Genomic DNA, 16,895 nt, shown 5'->3' with positions numbered 1-16,895 from the left:
AAAATCACCTGGATACAGCTGGGTACCCATGGAACACCTAAATCACCCAAATCCCCTGAGGGCCCCCAAAACTGGTGTCCCAAAAATCGTCATTGCTTTGACTGGGTGGACCTGGTGTCCCTGAATCCCCATCGACTTTAAAGGGTACATGTTGAGTCCTGTTTATACCCATGTATCTCTATGAATCCCTCCCAGTGGTCCCACTTATGCCCCAGTGCTCCCAGTAATCCCAGTGTCCCCCCTTAGCCCTTCCCAGTGCTCCCAGTTGAACCACTAACCCTTCCCAATCAAGCCCTATTAATGGGTAGTCCTGGTATCCCTCAATCCCCTTTGACTTCAATGGGTAAACCCAATGTCTGAAAATTTGTGCTGCCAAAAATCCCAACTTTGGGCTTGGAATTCTCAGATTTGGGGCTAAAAACGAAGATTTTGTGCTTAAGTGGAGGCACAGCTCCAGCACAGGCTGAAGGTGTGGGATCAGGAATTTGTGATTAGCTCCCAGGAATTATGCCAGGACTTCCAGACTGTCAGCACCATGATCCTCAAATGGAAATTCCCAGAATTCAGCCCAGTATTTCCCCGAATTTCCCCATTTCAGCACCAAATTTCTGCAAAATCCGTGTTGACTTGTGGGTAATCCTGGTTTCCCTAAATCCTTATTGATTTCAAAAGGTAGACCTGATGTTCCTAAATCCCCCTTGATTTTTTAAAATAGGTCGACTTGCTATTCCTACGTTGCCATTGATTTCAAAGGGTAGACCTGATGTCCATAAGATCTCTATTGGGAGATTAATATTACAAGAGATGGAACAACTGAGAGACATTGTCAAAGATGGTTTATTGCTTTATTTCATCAGTCTCATAGAAGGGTGAGACATTAAAGGTGTTACATCCAGTGCCATAATATCAGAAGCTTCCTCATTTTTAGTTACAAATGCCTTATGTTAGTCTTTTAGCCAATCAAAAACTTCTATGAACTTTGCTGGTGTCTCTTTATACCAATCATTAATTGCTTTGCTTCCCATGGCTTTGGTGCAATGCATCATATTTCAGTATATCATATAACACTGCACAAACCTACATTGATACATCTTAACATCTAATTAACTTTATAACAAGTTATTTTTGCTGAACTTTAAAATCTTTTGCTATCTTACTTAACATACTGCTTTGCTTACGTAATGCATATTTCTGGTTTCTTGAAACATATTTCTACTTCAACTACAAACTTATATTCTTGTTTTGTGTCTGTTTCACTTTAATGCTTTAATTCTCTAAGCCTTCTCCAAGGTCTCAGGTCAAACCCTGTACCCATCTCTATCTCTGAGCCTGTATGCCCAAGGCCCTGAGAGCTCTCTGTGCCTGCATTTCCCACACTGCAGTATCCCAATGGACCCTTGGTTCCGTGGGGACTCACAATGGCAGAAGGGTCTCCTTGGTTCCACAAGGTACTGCAGAGCCCCTTGATTCAACGAGGCCTCAAAGTGTCATCATGGCCTCCAGGATTCCATGAGGCCCCACAGTGTCACAATGGACTTTTGGTTCCATGGGGTCCAGCACTGTTCCATGAATCCTCAGTTCCATGGGGCCCTGTAGTGTCACAATGGACTCCTTGGTTCAATGGTGCCACACATTGTGACAATTGTCCCTTGGCCTGCCAGGACTCCATAGTGTCACAACGATTCCTTGCTTCAGTGAGGTCTTGCAGTGTCACAATGGACTCCATGATTCCATGAGGCCCTGCAGTGTCACAATGGCTCCTTGGATCCATGGAGCCTCACAGTGTCACAATGGCCCCTTGATTTCATAAGGCCCTGAAATGCCACAATGGCCCTTTTGTTTCACAAAACCTTAAATTGTAAAAATGACCTCCATGGTTTCATGAGGCCCTGCTGTGTCACAAAGGACTCTCAGCTCCATGATGCCCCATAGTGTCACAATGGTCTCCTTGGTTCTGCAGTGTCAGAATGCCCCCTCAGTCCCTTGGAGCTCACAGTGTCACTCCTGTGCCCTTGTTTCCATGAGGCCCTGCAGTGCCACAATGGTCCTTTGGTTCCTCAAAGTGGCCTCAAAGTGTCCTCATGGCCTCCTTGGTTCCATGAGGCCCTGTAGTGTAACAATGATCTCCTTGGTTCCACAGTGTCAGAATGGCCCCTTTGTCCCATGGAGCCCCACACTGTCACTGTGGTCCCCTTGATTCCATGAGGCCCTGCTGTGCTGCAATGACCCCAATGGCTACAATGGTCTCCAGTGAGACTCTCTACAACCACCTGAACAGAGGCTGTAGTCAGGTGGGGGTTGGTCTCTTCTCCCAGGCAAACACTGACAGAATGAGAGGACACAGTCTGCAGATGAGCCAGGGGTAGGATAGGTTTGACATCAGGAAAAAAGTCTTCACTGAAAGCACGGGACAAGTGAGCCTTGCTGTGCTGGGGCCTCATTGCCTCCTTGTCCCTGCTCAGCAGCCTGGCAGGGGCCGCCCCATGGTGCTGCCCTTGGCATTGCACATGGCCAGAGCCCAGTGGCCCGGGAAGAGCCCTGAGCAATGAGGGAGGGACAGGATCTGCCTTGCCAGGGGCTGGGGCTCAGCCCTTGGCCCTTTGCATTCCTGAAACACATCCAGGTGTGCTCAGCATCAGAGACACCTTTCCCTTGTTTGTCTCCACCTGTCATCAGTGCCTCCAGTGTTCTGCTCTAACTGGAACCTGGGGACACTTTCTCAGTCTTATCCCTCAGTGGAATCCATTAAAACTTCTATAAATTTTGGAGTTTGAATCTGCCTCTGAATTCTTGAGACGTTGTCCTTCAGCTCCCTCTCAGGGACTGATGTCCAGGGACTCAGAACTGTTGGAAAATCCCAGCTCTACAGAGACAGGGCAACTGAGTGGCTTTTACATTATTTTCTTCCATTATCAGTCTTATTGAAGGGTGAAACATAAGAGATGTAAAACTCAATGCCATTCTATCAGAAGCCAAGTTATTTCCTCGTTATAAAACCTTAGAAATATTTTTAAGCATATTAAGTTTTGCCACACAATGGTGCTAATAATTCTAACAACAATATCCTATTATTTTACAATACATGGTCTTGCCACAATGCAACTTTCACAGTTCTAATTCTCCAAAATATCTGATCTTTTTGCAAGGCCATTGTTTGAAACTTGTTTCTAGTTCAATCTCTCTCTACAATGTCTTCTCTATTCCAGGGCCTTTCTAAGTCAGCACAGTTATCTCAGAGTTTGCATCCAGATGTACAAGACTGTGTGAGCTTTCAGTCAGGCTTTGAGAATCCTTTACAAATCCATTTCTCACAAATATCAATCACAGAATACTGCAATCACCTCTGCTCTGAAGAGAACAGTAGTAAAATACAGTCTTGAAAATGGGAATGGATATTTCTTAGAAGCTCTTTGTCCTATTTCTCCATAACTGGAGTTGAAAAACTTCCAAATGAATGGCAGCAAACCAGAGGGAAATCAAGGCAGAACCATGGTTTGAATTTCAAGAATTCAGTCAGAATCAAACTCTAAATTTTCTGATACTGTTCATGGGTCCCACTGAGGGACACAACTGAGAAAGTGTCCCCAGGTTCCAGTGTGAGCAGGAAATTGGAGGCAGAGATGACAGGTGGTGTGGGAAATGCAGGCACAGAGAGCTCTCAGGGCCTTGTGCAAACAGGCTCAGAGATTGAGATCGATCCAAGGTTTGACCAAAGACCTTGGAGAAATCTTGGACAATCAGAACATTAACAGTAAAATAGAGAAATAACAAGAATATAAGTTTGTAGTTGAAGTAGAAATATATTTTACGCAAACAGAAGTCTGTGTTATGTAAGAAAAGAAGTATGATAAGTTATATAGCAAAAATTTTAAAGTTTAGCAGTAGAACCTCTTATGTACTTAACTGTAATTTTAAGATGCATCAATGTAGGTTTGTGAAGTGTTTTATGATTGGTTGTAAAAATGACACATTGCAGCAAAGCCATGAGAAGCAAAGAAATTAATGATTGGTGTAAAAGGGTGCTAGCAAACTTCACAGAAGTATTTGATTGGCTAAAAACCTAACATTGAGCATTGTAACCAAGAATTAGGCAGGTTCTGATATTATGACTTTGGAGATAACACCTTTAATATCTCACTTTCTATGGGACTGACACCATGAGGCCATAAGCCATCTTTTACAGTATCGCTCAGTTGCCCCGTCCTTTGTAATAATAATATCCTGATAGGCATTTTTTGGACATCAAAGCTGCCAATTAAAGTCAATATGGATTTAAGGACATCTGGTCTATCCATTAAAATCAATGGGGATTTTGAGGAAATTTGGGGAAATTTGGCGGAAATGTTGGGCTGAATTCTGGGAATTTCCATTCCACGATCACAGTGCTGATGCTCTGGAAGTCCTGGATGAATTCCTGGAAGCCAATTCTGAAACCCTGATCCCACACCTGCGGCCTGTGCTGGAGCTGTGCCTTCAGGAAAGCCCAAAAATCTCCATTTTCAGCCCAAAAACTGGGAATAGCACACCTCAAATTTGAATTTTAGCTCAAAAGATTTGGTGACATCAGGTCTAGCCATTGAAGTCAAAGGGGATCAAGGCTCACCAGATGTACACCATTGAAGTCATTGGGGGATTTTGGGACACCAGGTCTATCCATTAATAGGGCTTGCCTGGGAAGGGCTACTGGTTAAACTGGGAGCACTGGGAGCACTGGGAGCACTGGTAGTACTGGGAGCGGCTAAGAGAAGGCACTGGGGTTACTGGGAGCATTGGGACATAACTGGGACCACTGGAAGTGATAAATAAAAATAAATGGGGATAAACAGGATACCAGAGCTACCCTATTGAAATCAACAGTAATGTAGGGACACCAGGTCTACCCAATCAAAGCAACGATTTTTGGGACAGTAGTTTTAGGGGGCCCCCAGGGGTTTAGGGTGATCCAGGTGTCCAGTGGGGACCCAGGTATATCCAGATGATTTTTGAGGTGATCCAGGATATTTCTGGGGATACCCAGGGGTACTCAGGTGGTTTTGGAGGGGTTCCAGGTGATTTTGGGGGAGGGGACCCAGGTGATTTTTGGGCACCCAGGTGATTTTTGGGGGTACCCAAGTGTACTCAGGTGATTTTTCTGGATATCCAGGTGATGTTTGGGGCACCCAAGTGTCCCAACTCACCATGATGGGCTGGGAAATGATGATGGCTACTATTGCATCCTCCCAGTTGACATGGATACAGACGACCCTTGGCAGCTGTGGGGCTGTCAGGGGGCACCCCAACATTCAGGGCGCACCCCAAAACTTCAGGTGAGGGCCCCAGGGGTGGGAGGGAGCCCTGAGTTGTCTTGGGAGAGGATGTAGTGCAGGTACACCCAGGCACCTTGGTCTGTGGGGTCAGTGAAGACGGTGTTCTGCACAAGCTCCAGCTCTGGGGAGAGCAAAGGGGGCACCCAAAATCTCAGGGGGGCAGCGAGGTCACCCAAATTGACGCTTGTAAAAATTTTATAACCTACAACGAAAGTTATAGGTATGTATTTTATTCAGCACTGAGGTGCATGAGGGATAGCTCCTCCAAAAACATGCACACCTTCAGCAACCTGAGCCTCTCTTTTTATTCTTTACAAACTAGGAATACACAATAAACCTAATACATATTCATTTCCTAACCCCCCCTGCTTCATATTAAAATTAGCTCCACACCTCTTTGCCACTGCACACTGCTCCATGTTGGTCACTCTGCTGGTCATCTGGGGGTCCTTGGGATGAAGTAAACAGTCTTCCTCTCAGCTGAACTTTTCACCTCACTTTCTTTGAGCATGCATATTAGTCTTTGGCCATTTTCCACCCCTTGATACCAGATTTTGCTGGCTCAGGAGTCTAAAGAATCCCCCTTATCTGGAAGGGGCCTTGCTCTTCCATCCTGTTTGCGAATTCTTGCCCCTCTATCTTTTTGTACCCTTGCCCTGTCCTCCTATTCTTGCAAAGACAGAGAATTTTAAGTACTCATAGAGTCTTGTCAGCACCCTTCCACTTAAAGCAGCCTCCTGTGTTTTACCCTTAACTATAATTTTAATTTGAATTCCCTGTATCAGTGTCACAATGGCTCCTTGGTTCTACAGGCCCCACAGCTTCATCCTTGACCCTTGGTTCCATAGGGGTCCTGAGTTTCACGAAGGTCCCCCTGATTCCATGAGTCACCAGAGTGTCTCCATGGCATCCCTGGATCTCCTGCATTCCTTGTCACAACTGACCCTTGGTTCCATGGTCACCATGGTCGCTGTCAGAGGCTGGATGAGATCAATGTCCCAGACACCTGGGGATGAGCTGTCAATCAGTCACACAGTGGGGTGGTGCTGACCCAGGCTCTGATTGCCCCAGCAATCACAAGTCCCACCTGGGGGAGGCCCACGAAGGCCCAGGGGCTTAAAACACGGAGCAGGCGCTCAGCCCATGGTCCATACCCTGCCTTCTCCTGGGGTCTGTGTCTCACCCACACTGGAACCCCAGGGGTTGGGAGCCATGTGTGTGTCTATCTTCAGAGTTTCTGTCTTTCTGCCTCTCTCTCTTTCCTCTCCTTCTAATGCTCTTTATACAGAACAGTTTTGCGTACCTCAACAATTTAAGTGTTTAAAGGTTTCTTGGTTAAATAGGCTAAGTTAATCAAATTCTTCCTATGATAAATATTTTATGTTGACTAAGATGTTGTATTTAATCTTTGTAAAAAGTTCCTTGATTTTCTGTACTTTGCCGGTAAAATTTTTGTGTCTTTTTGACTTCTTCAGAATATCTGGCTGGGGTTTCTCCTCTGCACCAAGTCCGAGGGAAGAAACCTTTGGTCACCCCCAGCATTTCAGTGTTCTGGGGTGTTCCAGCCCTGCAGGCTCACCATGGCCTCTTGTTTCCATCAGGCCCTGCTGTGTCACACTGGCCCTTGGTTCCATGAGCATCTGGAGTGTCACACAGCTTGATGACATTTGTCCTTGCTGCCCCTGCCATCCCACTGCCCCAGCAACAGCCCCGAGCCCCCCCGTGAGGGACAGGCCCTGCTGGGCCAGGCCTGGGCTCAGGCCTTGGCCTTTCTGCTTCCTCCAGCCAGCCCAGGCCTTGCTCAGCATTGCAGTTCCCTGCTCACAGCCTCGGGCTCCTGCAATCCTGCCCTCAAGGATCTGCTCTCACCAGTCCCTGGGGAGCCTTTGGCACTCCCTGCCCTCAGTGGGGCCACTGATGCTCCAAGGGACTTGGAGTTTTGCTTCTGCCTCCTTGAGCAGCTTCTTCAACCTTCTCTCAGTGCCTGAGGGTCCTGGACTCAGCCCCAAATCCACCTTGGGGATCATAAAAATAGAGAAAGTCCTCAGGAACACCTTGTCTTCTTCCAGTTGTCTTCAAGTTATCAGGGGTTGTGCAGCTGCTCGGAGTCAATTTGGAGTTTTGTTAATGAGGAAGGATTTGATGTGCATCTCATGACTTTTGTGTTTTTAATCACATGAGTATTTTTTCAATTTTCATTTTAGAGAAGAGCTGACTGAAGCATTCCCCAGGTGATCTTGATGCTGAATGTCTCCTTAGGAGGTCTGGGCCCTCAGAAGTGCGAGCCCCTTGCAGGCTGACCCTGTTTGGACACCCTGCTCCTCACCCCCAACATCAACGTGTCTCAAATCACCCACCTCGGACTGACATGCCAAAAAAAAGATTATTAATTTACAAAATTAAAATAATATATTTTTCATAATAATACTATTCCATACTTTTATTACCTTAATTTTCTATTTATGTTAAAAAATCCATACATTTTTGGCAACCAAAAATTTTTTGGTCATTGCTTCTAAGTAACACAATTCCCTTCATTAATAAGTGACCACTATTGGCTACGGATTTCTCCAGCTTTATGATTATTAGTCCTATTTTTAGTAGCATTGTTATCTTTTTAATCATTTTCTCAGACCGTATGAAAAGGGACCCATTTGGGGTTCATGGGGACATTTCTGGAGTATATTTGAGGCAGTTTTGGGTCTGGAGAGGGAATTTAGACAGAACTTGAGAGTCTGGAGTAAACTTGGGGGACATGACTGGGCACTAGGAGAGGCACTGAGGGATTGTGATGGACACTTCGGAGCCTGGGGGAACTCTTGGAGGTCCAGAAGAGCATCTGGAGGTCAGGGCGGGGAATCTGGGGCCATTCGGGGTCCAGGGGGGCACTGGGGGGGCTCTAACGGGGCTCTCCGGGGCGCGAGGGGTGATGGGAGTTGTAGGCACAGGTATAATACGGTTCAATAGGGCCGCGGAGCATCATGGGAGTTCTGGGCACAGCTCCAATGGCTCTCGGCGGGGCGCGGGGCATGATGGGAGATGAAGTCATGGCTGCAATAGCACTCTATGGGAACTGCGAAGCATCATGGGAGCTGTAGTCCCGGAAGTGGCTCTGACAAAGAAAGAAAACTCCTCTTTGCCAGACCTCCTGAGAGACCCTGGATCAACATCAATCACAGAATGCTGCATCAGCTCTGCTCAAAAGAGAGCAGTAATAAAATACACCCTTGAAAATAGGAATGGATATTTCTAAGAAGCTCTTTCAGATATTTCTCCATAACTGGAGTTGAAAACCTTCCTAAAATGAACTGCACCAGACCAGATGGAAATCAAGGCAGAGCCATGGTTTGTCAGGACTTGCTTGATCCCAATGAGCCCCGTGGTGCATTTGGTGCTGCCAAGCAGCTCCAAATAATATTTTGGAAATATTGGCTCTCTCTCTGCAGTGCTGCCTTTGCCAGGAGCTCAGCAGCACAGACACAGCACAAGGACTTGAATGACCCTCTCGGGGTTGGGGCTGAGTCCCTGAACATCAGTCCCTGAGAGGGAGTTGAAGAAACCTCTCAAGAATTCAAAGTCAGACACAAACTCCAAGGTTTTTCTTACTTTTAGTGAGTCCCACTGATAAACATGAAGAAGAAGGTTTCCCAAGGGTTGAATTAGAGCAGAAAATTGGTGACAATGATGTCAGGTTGGAAAAAATAGGATAAAGGAGGAACAGAAACCTCTCAAGAATTCGAAGTCAGATTCGAAGTCCAAAGTTTCCTGAGGTTCTAATGGGTCCCACTGAAGGACATGACAAAGAAAGTGTCCCCAGGTGCAGGTTTTATTGTTTTTATGTTGCAATTTTAAAGTATCAATTTTTTCATTTTATGATATAATTCTTAAGTGGGCTTATTATTTTATTATTACCTTTTTTGGTCTGGATTTTTTCTTTTTCTGAATGAAGCAGAGAGATGGGACTTCTGAGTGGCTTTAGAAAGTTTGGTTTAATTTTTTTATTTTCTATCCAGACAGAAAGGGTAAATTTGTCTTACAGATGTTCACAGCATGGCGTAGAAGTCACAGGACTTATGGTTACAAGGTCTTTTAAGTATTTATTAAGCAATAAAACACTGTCAATAGAGATATTTAAATTTCTAATTCAATACTAAGTTATTTTGTCTTACTGACTCATGCTACAGTGTCAACTTCCTTAGCCAATTATATCACAACACACAAACTTACATTGCTGTACTTTAAAACTTCTTGTTCCCTTTGTAACTACCTTTATTTTATCTAAAATTCTAAAGTTAAACCTATCCTTACTTAACTATGCATAGTTCTAAGCTTCAGCTTACAGACCCAGTGTTCTGAGAATTCCTTGCATTTTGAATTTCAACACCCAGGTTCCAGTTAGAGCAGAACACTGGAGGCACTGATGAAAGGTGGGGACAAACAAGGGAAAGGTGTCTCTGATGCTGAGCAAACCTGGATGTGTTTCAGGAATGCCAAGGGCCAAGGGCTGAGCCCCAGCCCCTGGCAAGGCAGATCCTGTCCCTCCCTCATTGCTCAGGGCTCTTCCCGGGCCACTGGGCTCTGGGCATGTGCAATGCCAAGGGCAGCACCATGGGGCGGCCCCTGCCAGGCTGCTGAGCAGGGACAAGGAGGCAATGAGGCCCCAGCACAGCAAGGCTCACTTGTCCCCTGCTGGCCTCAGGCCCAGGGCCAGCCTGCATGGCCCAAGTGCTGCAGGAGTTGGCTCTGTCAGGGCCTTTCAGCTGCTGCCCATCCCTGTGGCCTCTGCAGCCCAGGCTGTCCTACGGTGTCCATGCCCTGCGCCTCTGTCCCTGCAGGCTGTCGTCATCCCCTGGCTGCCCCACCTCGCTGGCCCCTTCCTTTGCTGACAGCTCTGCCTCCTGCCTGCCTCTGCCTGGACACACAAAGCCTTGGGCTGCTCCAGACTCTTTCTGGGGGACTTGTTGCATCACAACCCTGCCCTGGTAGAACAATTCCTTTCTCCTCATGTCCAGTCCAGGCCTCCTCATCTGCACGTTGCATTAATTCTTTCTTTCTCCAGCTTTTCTTTACTATGTCTAAAGGATCCACCATCTCTGATGCTGCCCTTCAGTCCCTCCCAAGGCTCTCCTCTGTTCTCCTCAGTCTCCAGTCCACTGAGCACAGAGGACCTGTGCTCCATATAGGTGTCTTTTGCTTGAGGCCTTTAAACCCCAACTTGAGAAATCTCTGGGCCCACTCCAAGGTGCTGGCAAATGAAAATATTCTGATCATAGTCTTAGAAAATCACCAGAGGACAAGGCAGATGGACCTGTGTGTCCTGGCTACTTATTTTTGGGTGCAATCCTTGGATAGAGCCAATCTTGGAGATAGAATCCTAATTTTGGCCATTGATACCTAGGTGAGAAGGGCAGTCCGTTTCCACTGGAGGGAAAGCACAGAGCCCCATTGTTCAGTGGTAGATGAGAGACAGCCCTCAGGATGCCAAGGCCAGCCAGAGCTGTCTGTCCTGGCAGATTTTGGCTGGGAGAACCCTTGTATATAGGAAAGTTTTTACAGAGAGTACCACTTTCAGCAATGGGCACCAGGAAATACAGAGAGTTCTTTTCCCTAGGAAGGAAAGCACAGAGCCCCTGTGCTCCAGGAGCTGATGAGAGGCAGCCCTTGACATGCCAGGATCAGCCAGACTTGCCAGGTGTCCCCCAGAAGGCCAATCCAGCCAGATCAGTTCCATCTCCCCTTTTTTCCATGGGTTCCTGTAGTGTCCCAGAGCTCTCCTTGCTTCTTCAGTGTCACAATGGCCCCTTGTTTCCATGAGGCCCTGCAGGGTCACAATGGCCCTTTGGTTCCCCACAGTGTCACAATGGTCTCCATGATTCCATGGGGCCTTGCAATGCCACAATGATCTCCATGGATCCACTGAGCTACTTAACCCATTCTTTGCCTCAGTTTCGAACAATAAGCCAGGATGTCCTCAGGACAAGTGTTCTCCTGAGCTGGGAGATGGGGACAGGGAGCAGAACAGACCCCCTGTAATCCAGGAGGAAGCAGCTGGGGACCTGCTGAGCCACTCAGGTGCTCACAGGTGTCTCTGGGACCAGATGGGATCCATCCTAGGGGGATGAGGGAGCTGCTGGATGAGCTCCCCAAGCTGCTCTCCATCATTTCTCATCAGTGCTGGCTCAGCAGGGAGGTGCCAGAGGACTGGAGGTGCCAATGTGAGCCCATCCCCAAGAAGGGCTGGAAGGAGGATGTGGGGAACTGCAGGCCTGTCAGCCTGACCTGGGTGCCTGGTGAGGTGATGGAACAGATCACCTTGAGTGCCATCACAGGGCACCTACAGGATGGCTGAGGGATCAGAGCCAGCCAGCGTGGATTTCAATATCTGCATTGATGATCTGGATGAGGGCATTGAGTGCAGCATCAGCAAATGTGCAGATGGCACCAAGCTGGGTGTGAGTGTGGATGTGCTGGAGGATAGGAGGGCTCTGCAGAGGGACCTGGACAGGCTGGATCCAGGGCCCAAATCTAACAAGGGGAGGTTTAACAAGACGAAATGTTGGGATCTGCACTTTGGCCACAAGAACCCCTACAGGGCTACAGGCTGGGGACAGAGTGGATGGACAGCAGCCAGGCAGAAAGGGACCTGGGGAAACTGATGGACAGCAGGCTGGACATGAGGCAGCAGTGTGCCCAGGTGGCCAAGAAGGCCAATGGCACCTGGCCTGAACCAGGAATTGTGTGGCCAGCAGGAGCAGGGCAGTGATTCTTCCCCCCTGCTCAGCACTGGTTGGGCAGCACCTCGAGTGCTGTGTCCAGTTCTGGGCCCCCAATTTAAGATGGACATGGAGGGTCTGGAGCATGTCCAGAGAAGGGCAACAAAGCTGGTGAGGGGTGTGGAACACAAGTCCTGTGAGGAGTGGCTGAGGGAGCTGGGGATGTTTCTCCTGGAGGGTGCTCAGGGGAGACCTCATAACTCTCTACAGCTCCCTGACAGGAGGGGGCACCCAGGCTGGGATCAGGCTCTTCTCCCAGGGAACAGCAACAGGACAAGAGGACACAGCCTTAAAGCTGCACCAAGGGATGTTTAGGCTGCACATTAGGAAATATTCTTCACAAAAAGGGTGATTGGGTATTAGAATGAGCTGCCAAGGGACGTGAGTGTGTCACTCTCCATGGAAGTGTTTAAGGAAAGAATGCAGATGGCACTGAGTGCCATGGTCTGAGTGAAAAGGTGGTGTTGGGTCACAGGTTGGACTTGATGCTCTCAAAGCTCTTTTCCAGCCTGGGTGATTCTGTGATGATTGTGACACTGCAGGGCCCTGGGCAGAAAGGGGCCAGTGTGACACTGTGGGGCCTCGTGGGACTGAGAGGACCAGAGTGACACTGTGTATGACATGGCACCACAGAGCCAAGGGGCCACTGTGACACTGTGGGGCTACATGGAAGCAAGGAATCCATTGTGACAGTCTGGGTCCTGGTGGAACCACAGAGGCCACTGTGACACTGCAGGGCCTTGTGGAACCTAGGGGCCATTGTGCCACTGCAGAACCAAGGAGAGCCTTGTGAGAGCCTGGGGTCCAATGGAATCAAGGGGCCATTGTTCCATTGCAAGGACTCTGGGAACTAAGGGAGCAATTGTGACACTGTGGAGCCCCATGGAACCAAGGGTCCCTGGTGACACTGCAGGATCTTGTGTAACCAGGGCTCTATTGTGACCCTGCAGCACCAAGGAATTCATGGTGGCACTCAGAGCCCTCATGGAACCAAGAGGTCACTGTGACACTGCAGGGCCTCGTGGAACCATGCAGAGCATTGTGACAGAGCAGGACCTCGTGTAATGATGGGGCCATTGTGACACTGCAGGGCCCATGGAACCAAGGGGCCAGTGCTGCTCCTCAGGGACTCCTGGAATGAAGGAAACATATTTGGCACTGTGGTGCCCCTTGGGACCAAGAGACCATTGTGACACTGTGGAAGAAGGAGAGCATTGCTGCATTGAGAGACCTCATGGAACCAAGGATCCACTGTGACACTACAGGGGCTTGGGGGATCAAGATGCCATTGTGAAACTCTGAGGCCCAAGGATCCAAGGGCCTTTGTGATACCAAGGGCTCCCATGGAACCAGAAGGACACTGTGACACTGGGAGGCCTCATGGAATCATGGAGACCATTGTGACACTCTAGGTCCTCATGGAACGGTGGTGACACCAAGTAGGCTGGGAGTGTTGATCTGCTGGAGGGTAGAAGGGATCTGCACAAGGACCTGGACAGGCTGGATCCAAAGCCCAAATCCAACAAGGTGAGGTTTTACAAGATGAAATGTTGGGACCTGCACTTTGGCCACAAGAACCCCTACAGGGTTACAGGCTGGGGACAGAGTGGCTGGACTGAGGCCAGGCAGAAAGGGACCTAGGGACACTGATGAACAGCAGGCTGGACATGAGGCAGCAGTGTGCCCAGGTGGCCAAGAAGGCCAATGGCACCTGGCTTGGATCAGGAATGGTGTGGCCAGCAGAAGCAGGGCAGTGATTCTTCATCTGTACTCAGCACTGCTGACACTGGACCTTGAGTCCTGTGTCCAGTTCCTGGCCTCCCCAGTTTAGGAAGGACATGGAGGGGGTGGAGTGTGTCCAGAGAAGGGCAAAAATCCTGGTGAGGGGTGTAGAAGAGAAGTGCTCTGAGGAGTGGTTTAGGGAGCTATGGTTGTTTATCCTGGAGAAGAAAGGGCTCAGGGGAGACAAGGTGGTGTCAGGGCACAGGAGAGACGTGATGATCTCCAGGGTCTTATCCAACCTTGCTGATTCTGTGATTCTCTGAAATCACCCCTGGAGCAGTTGCAGGATGAGCCCTGGGCCTCCTCTTCACAAGGTCCAGCAGCCCAGGTCCCTCAGCTTCTCCACACAGCCCCAAAGCCCATCCTGTCAGTCCTGCAGAGCTCTCCAGCCCCTCCTTATTGCCCACAACAGGGAGCCCCACACCCAGACACAGCAGCCCAGATGTGCCCCCCTGGCCTGTGGTGCCTCTGGCAAGGGAACAGCACGAGGCACTGCAGGACCCTGCAGACAATTCCTGAAGCACTTGGAGGATGATCCTGCTCCCCAAGGGATGTTCCCATGGTGCCAACTCAGGAATTGAAATGGGGAGTGAGGCCAGAGAGGAAAGGGCAAACAGGGATGGGCTGTTTGCAAGGGAGGGGACAGGGCTGGGCAATAGGAAAAAATTTGGATCCGGAAAGAGTAAAGAAAGCAGAGGTGAAGCAAAGGAAATGCTCAGGGCAGATTGGGGGTGGGTGCCAGGCAGTCCTGGCTCTGAGCAACAACATTTGCAGTGGGACAGGAAACTCACAGCTCAGGGGAACAAATTTTCTGGCTGACTTCAGAGGCCACGACAAAACTAAGTGGTTTCCCTGCCGTCCCCCAGCCCTTGCTGGCCCCAGGGGCTGATGGCATTTGTGCTCACTCAGCTCCATGTCCCCACAGCAGCACCATGGGGGTGCTGACCCTGCTGTGTGCAATGCAAACAGGGGCTCCTGAGCCAGTGCTGCCGTGTGTGTGCCTGCAAGGATGCGGCTCCTGTGTGAGCTGGGGGAGAGGCCAGGGCTGCAGAGGGGGGATGTTGTTGGCAGGTGCATGAGGACGCTCTGGGACGCTGCCCTGGGGTGTCCAGCACAGTGGGGATGGATCAGCCCCTGCTCTGCTGCTCCTTGCCAGGGTGTCCCCCTTGCAGGCACCTTGCAGAGCACCAGCCATGCTGTTTGCCCCCAGCCATGCCCAAGGCCAGCCTGGGGCTGCTCCCGGGGCTTTTCTGTGCTCAGCATTGGGCTGGCCAAGTGTTGTGGAGAGAGCCTGGCCAAGGAGCCTGGAGCCCCCAGGCCCTGGCCTGAGGCGTCAGCGCTGCCCCAGCAGTGCCCATGGCCTGTCCCTGCTGCAGCCCCGACACTGCCACCCCCAGGGCTGTGCCCGGCCCTGAGAGCATGAGGGCCCTGCATCAAGATGAGGGCCAAGAGGGCAGTGGGGCAGTGGCACAGGAGCAGCACTGGCAACACCAAATGCTGCTGCTGCTGGGCACAGCTGCTGTGCCAGCACTGATCTGCCCCCAGCTCTGCTCAGGACATTGCTGCTGCAGCTCCAGAGAAGGGAAAAAAGGAACATATCTCGAGAAAACTTTGCTGGGTAGAGATTCTTTAGTTCATCTAAAGCCACCAAGAGCATAGCACCTTATTTACAATCTGTGGCCACAGGGAAGGTGGAGAGCAAGAAAATGAGAAACAGCATGAACAATGAAATTTCTTTATGGATTATAGTAAAAAACTAAAAAAAAAGACAATAACCTCCAAAATGAAGCCAACAAGAATTTTCAAGGGTGGCTTTTATTACAAATCATTTGCAGAATTTGACCAGCAGTTTACCGTTTCTTAAATCTTCCAATCATCAGTCTCCGTACTGCAGCCTTGAGGTCCTGGTTCCTCAGGCTGTAGATGAGGGGATTCAGGGTTGGAGGCACCACCGAGTACAGAACTGACACTGCCAGATCCAGGGATGGGGAGGAGATGGACGGGGGCTTCAGGTAGGCAAAAAACCCAGTGGTAACAAACAGAGAGAACACGGCCAGGTGAGGGAGGCAGGTGGAAAAGGCTTTGTGCCGTCCCTGCTCAGAGGGGATCCTCAGCACAGCCCTGAAGATCTGCACATAGGAGAAAATCATGAACACGAAACAACCAAATAACAAACAGGCACCAACAGCAATGATCCCAAGTTCCCTGAGATAGGAGTGTGAGCAGGAGAGTTTGAGGATCTGGGGGATTTCACAGAAGAACTGGCCCAGGGCAGTGCCATGGCACAGGGGCAGGGAAAATGTATTGGCCGTGTGCAGCAGAGCACTGAGAAAGGCACTGGCCCAGGCAGCTGCTGCCATGTGGGCACAAGCTCTGCTGCCCAGGAGGGTCCCGTAGTGCAGGGGTTTGCAGATGGACACGTAGCGGTCGTAGCACATGATGGTCAGGAGGAAATACTCTGCTGAGATGAAGAACACAAAGAAAAAGAGCTGAGCAGCACATCCTGAGTAGGAGATGTGTCTGGTGTCCCAGAGGGAATTGTGCATGGCTTTGGGGACAGTGGTGCAGATGGAGCCCAGGTCAGTGAGGGCCAGGTTGAGCAGGAAGAAGAACATGGGGGTGTGCAGGTGGTGGCCGCAGGCTACGGCGCTGATGATGAGGCCGTTGGCCAGGAGGGCAGCCAGGGAGATGGCCAGGAAGAGGCAGAAGTGCAGGAGCTGCAGCTGCCGCGTGTCTGCCAATGGCAGCAGGAGGAAGTGGCTGATGGAGCTGCTGTTGGACATTTGCTGTGTCTTGGCATGGAGATCTGTAAGAAAAGTAATCATGGAATAGTTCATTTTGGAGAGCACTTGAAATATCCCAGCCCAGCTTGGTGGCACTTTCCCCCCACTGCCTTCCCAGGGCTCTGCTGACTGGAGCTCTCCCTGCCAGCAGCTGCTTCCCTGTGCCCAGGGCTGGGTCCTGCCACTGCTGCCAGAGCCCAGCCCAGCCCTGGGGGCTCAGCTCTGCCCTGCAGACCCCTCCCAACACAGGG

The 16,895-nt window shown here is 49.8% G+C and overlaps 1 protein-coding gene across 1 annotated transcript; it reads right to left on the bottom strand.

The window, feature by feature from the left end:
- Positions 1-15,681: 15,681 nt before the first annotated feature.
- LOC148218824 (olfactory receptor 14J1-like) lies at positions 15,682-16,644 on the bottom strand. The gene has a single exon (XM_088157767.1). It carries the CDS (start codon positions 16,642-16,644, stop codon positions 15,712-15,714), a length of 933 nt encoding a protein of 310 aa, XP_088013893.1. The 3' UTR covers positions 15,682-15,711.
- Positions 16,645-16,895: the final 251 nt, after the last annotated feature.

Source organism: Sturnus vulgaris, unplaced genomic scaffold, assembly GCF_052056855.1.
Source record: "Sturnus vulgaris isolate bStuVul1 unplaced genomic scaffold, bStuVul1.hap1 Scaffold_157, whole genome shotgun sequence".
Classification (NCBI taxonomy): domain Eukaryota; kingdom Metazoa; phylum Chordata; class Aves; order Passeriformes; family Sturnidae; genus Sturnus; species Sturnus vulgaris.
This window is presented reverse-complemented; position numbering and strand designations above follow the sequence as displayed.

What these genes read in the sequence shown, in the direction of transcription:
- LOC148218824 (XM_088157767.1), bottom strand. Translation starts at nt 16,644, where the DNA reads ATGTCCAACAGCAGCTCCATCAGCCACTTCCTCCTGCTGCCATTGGCA.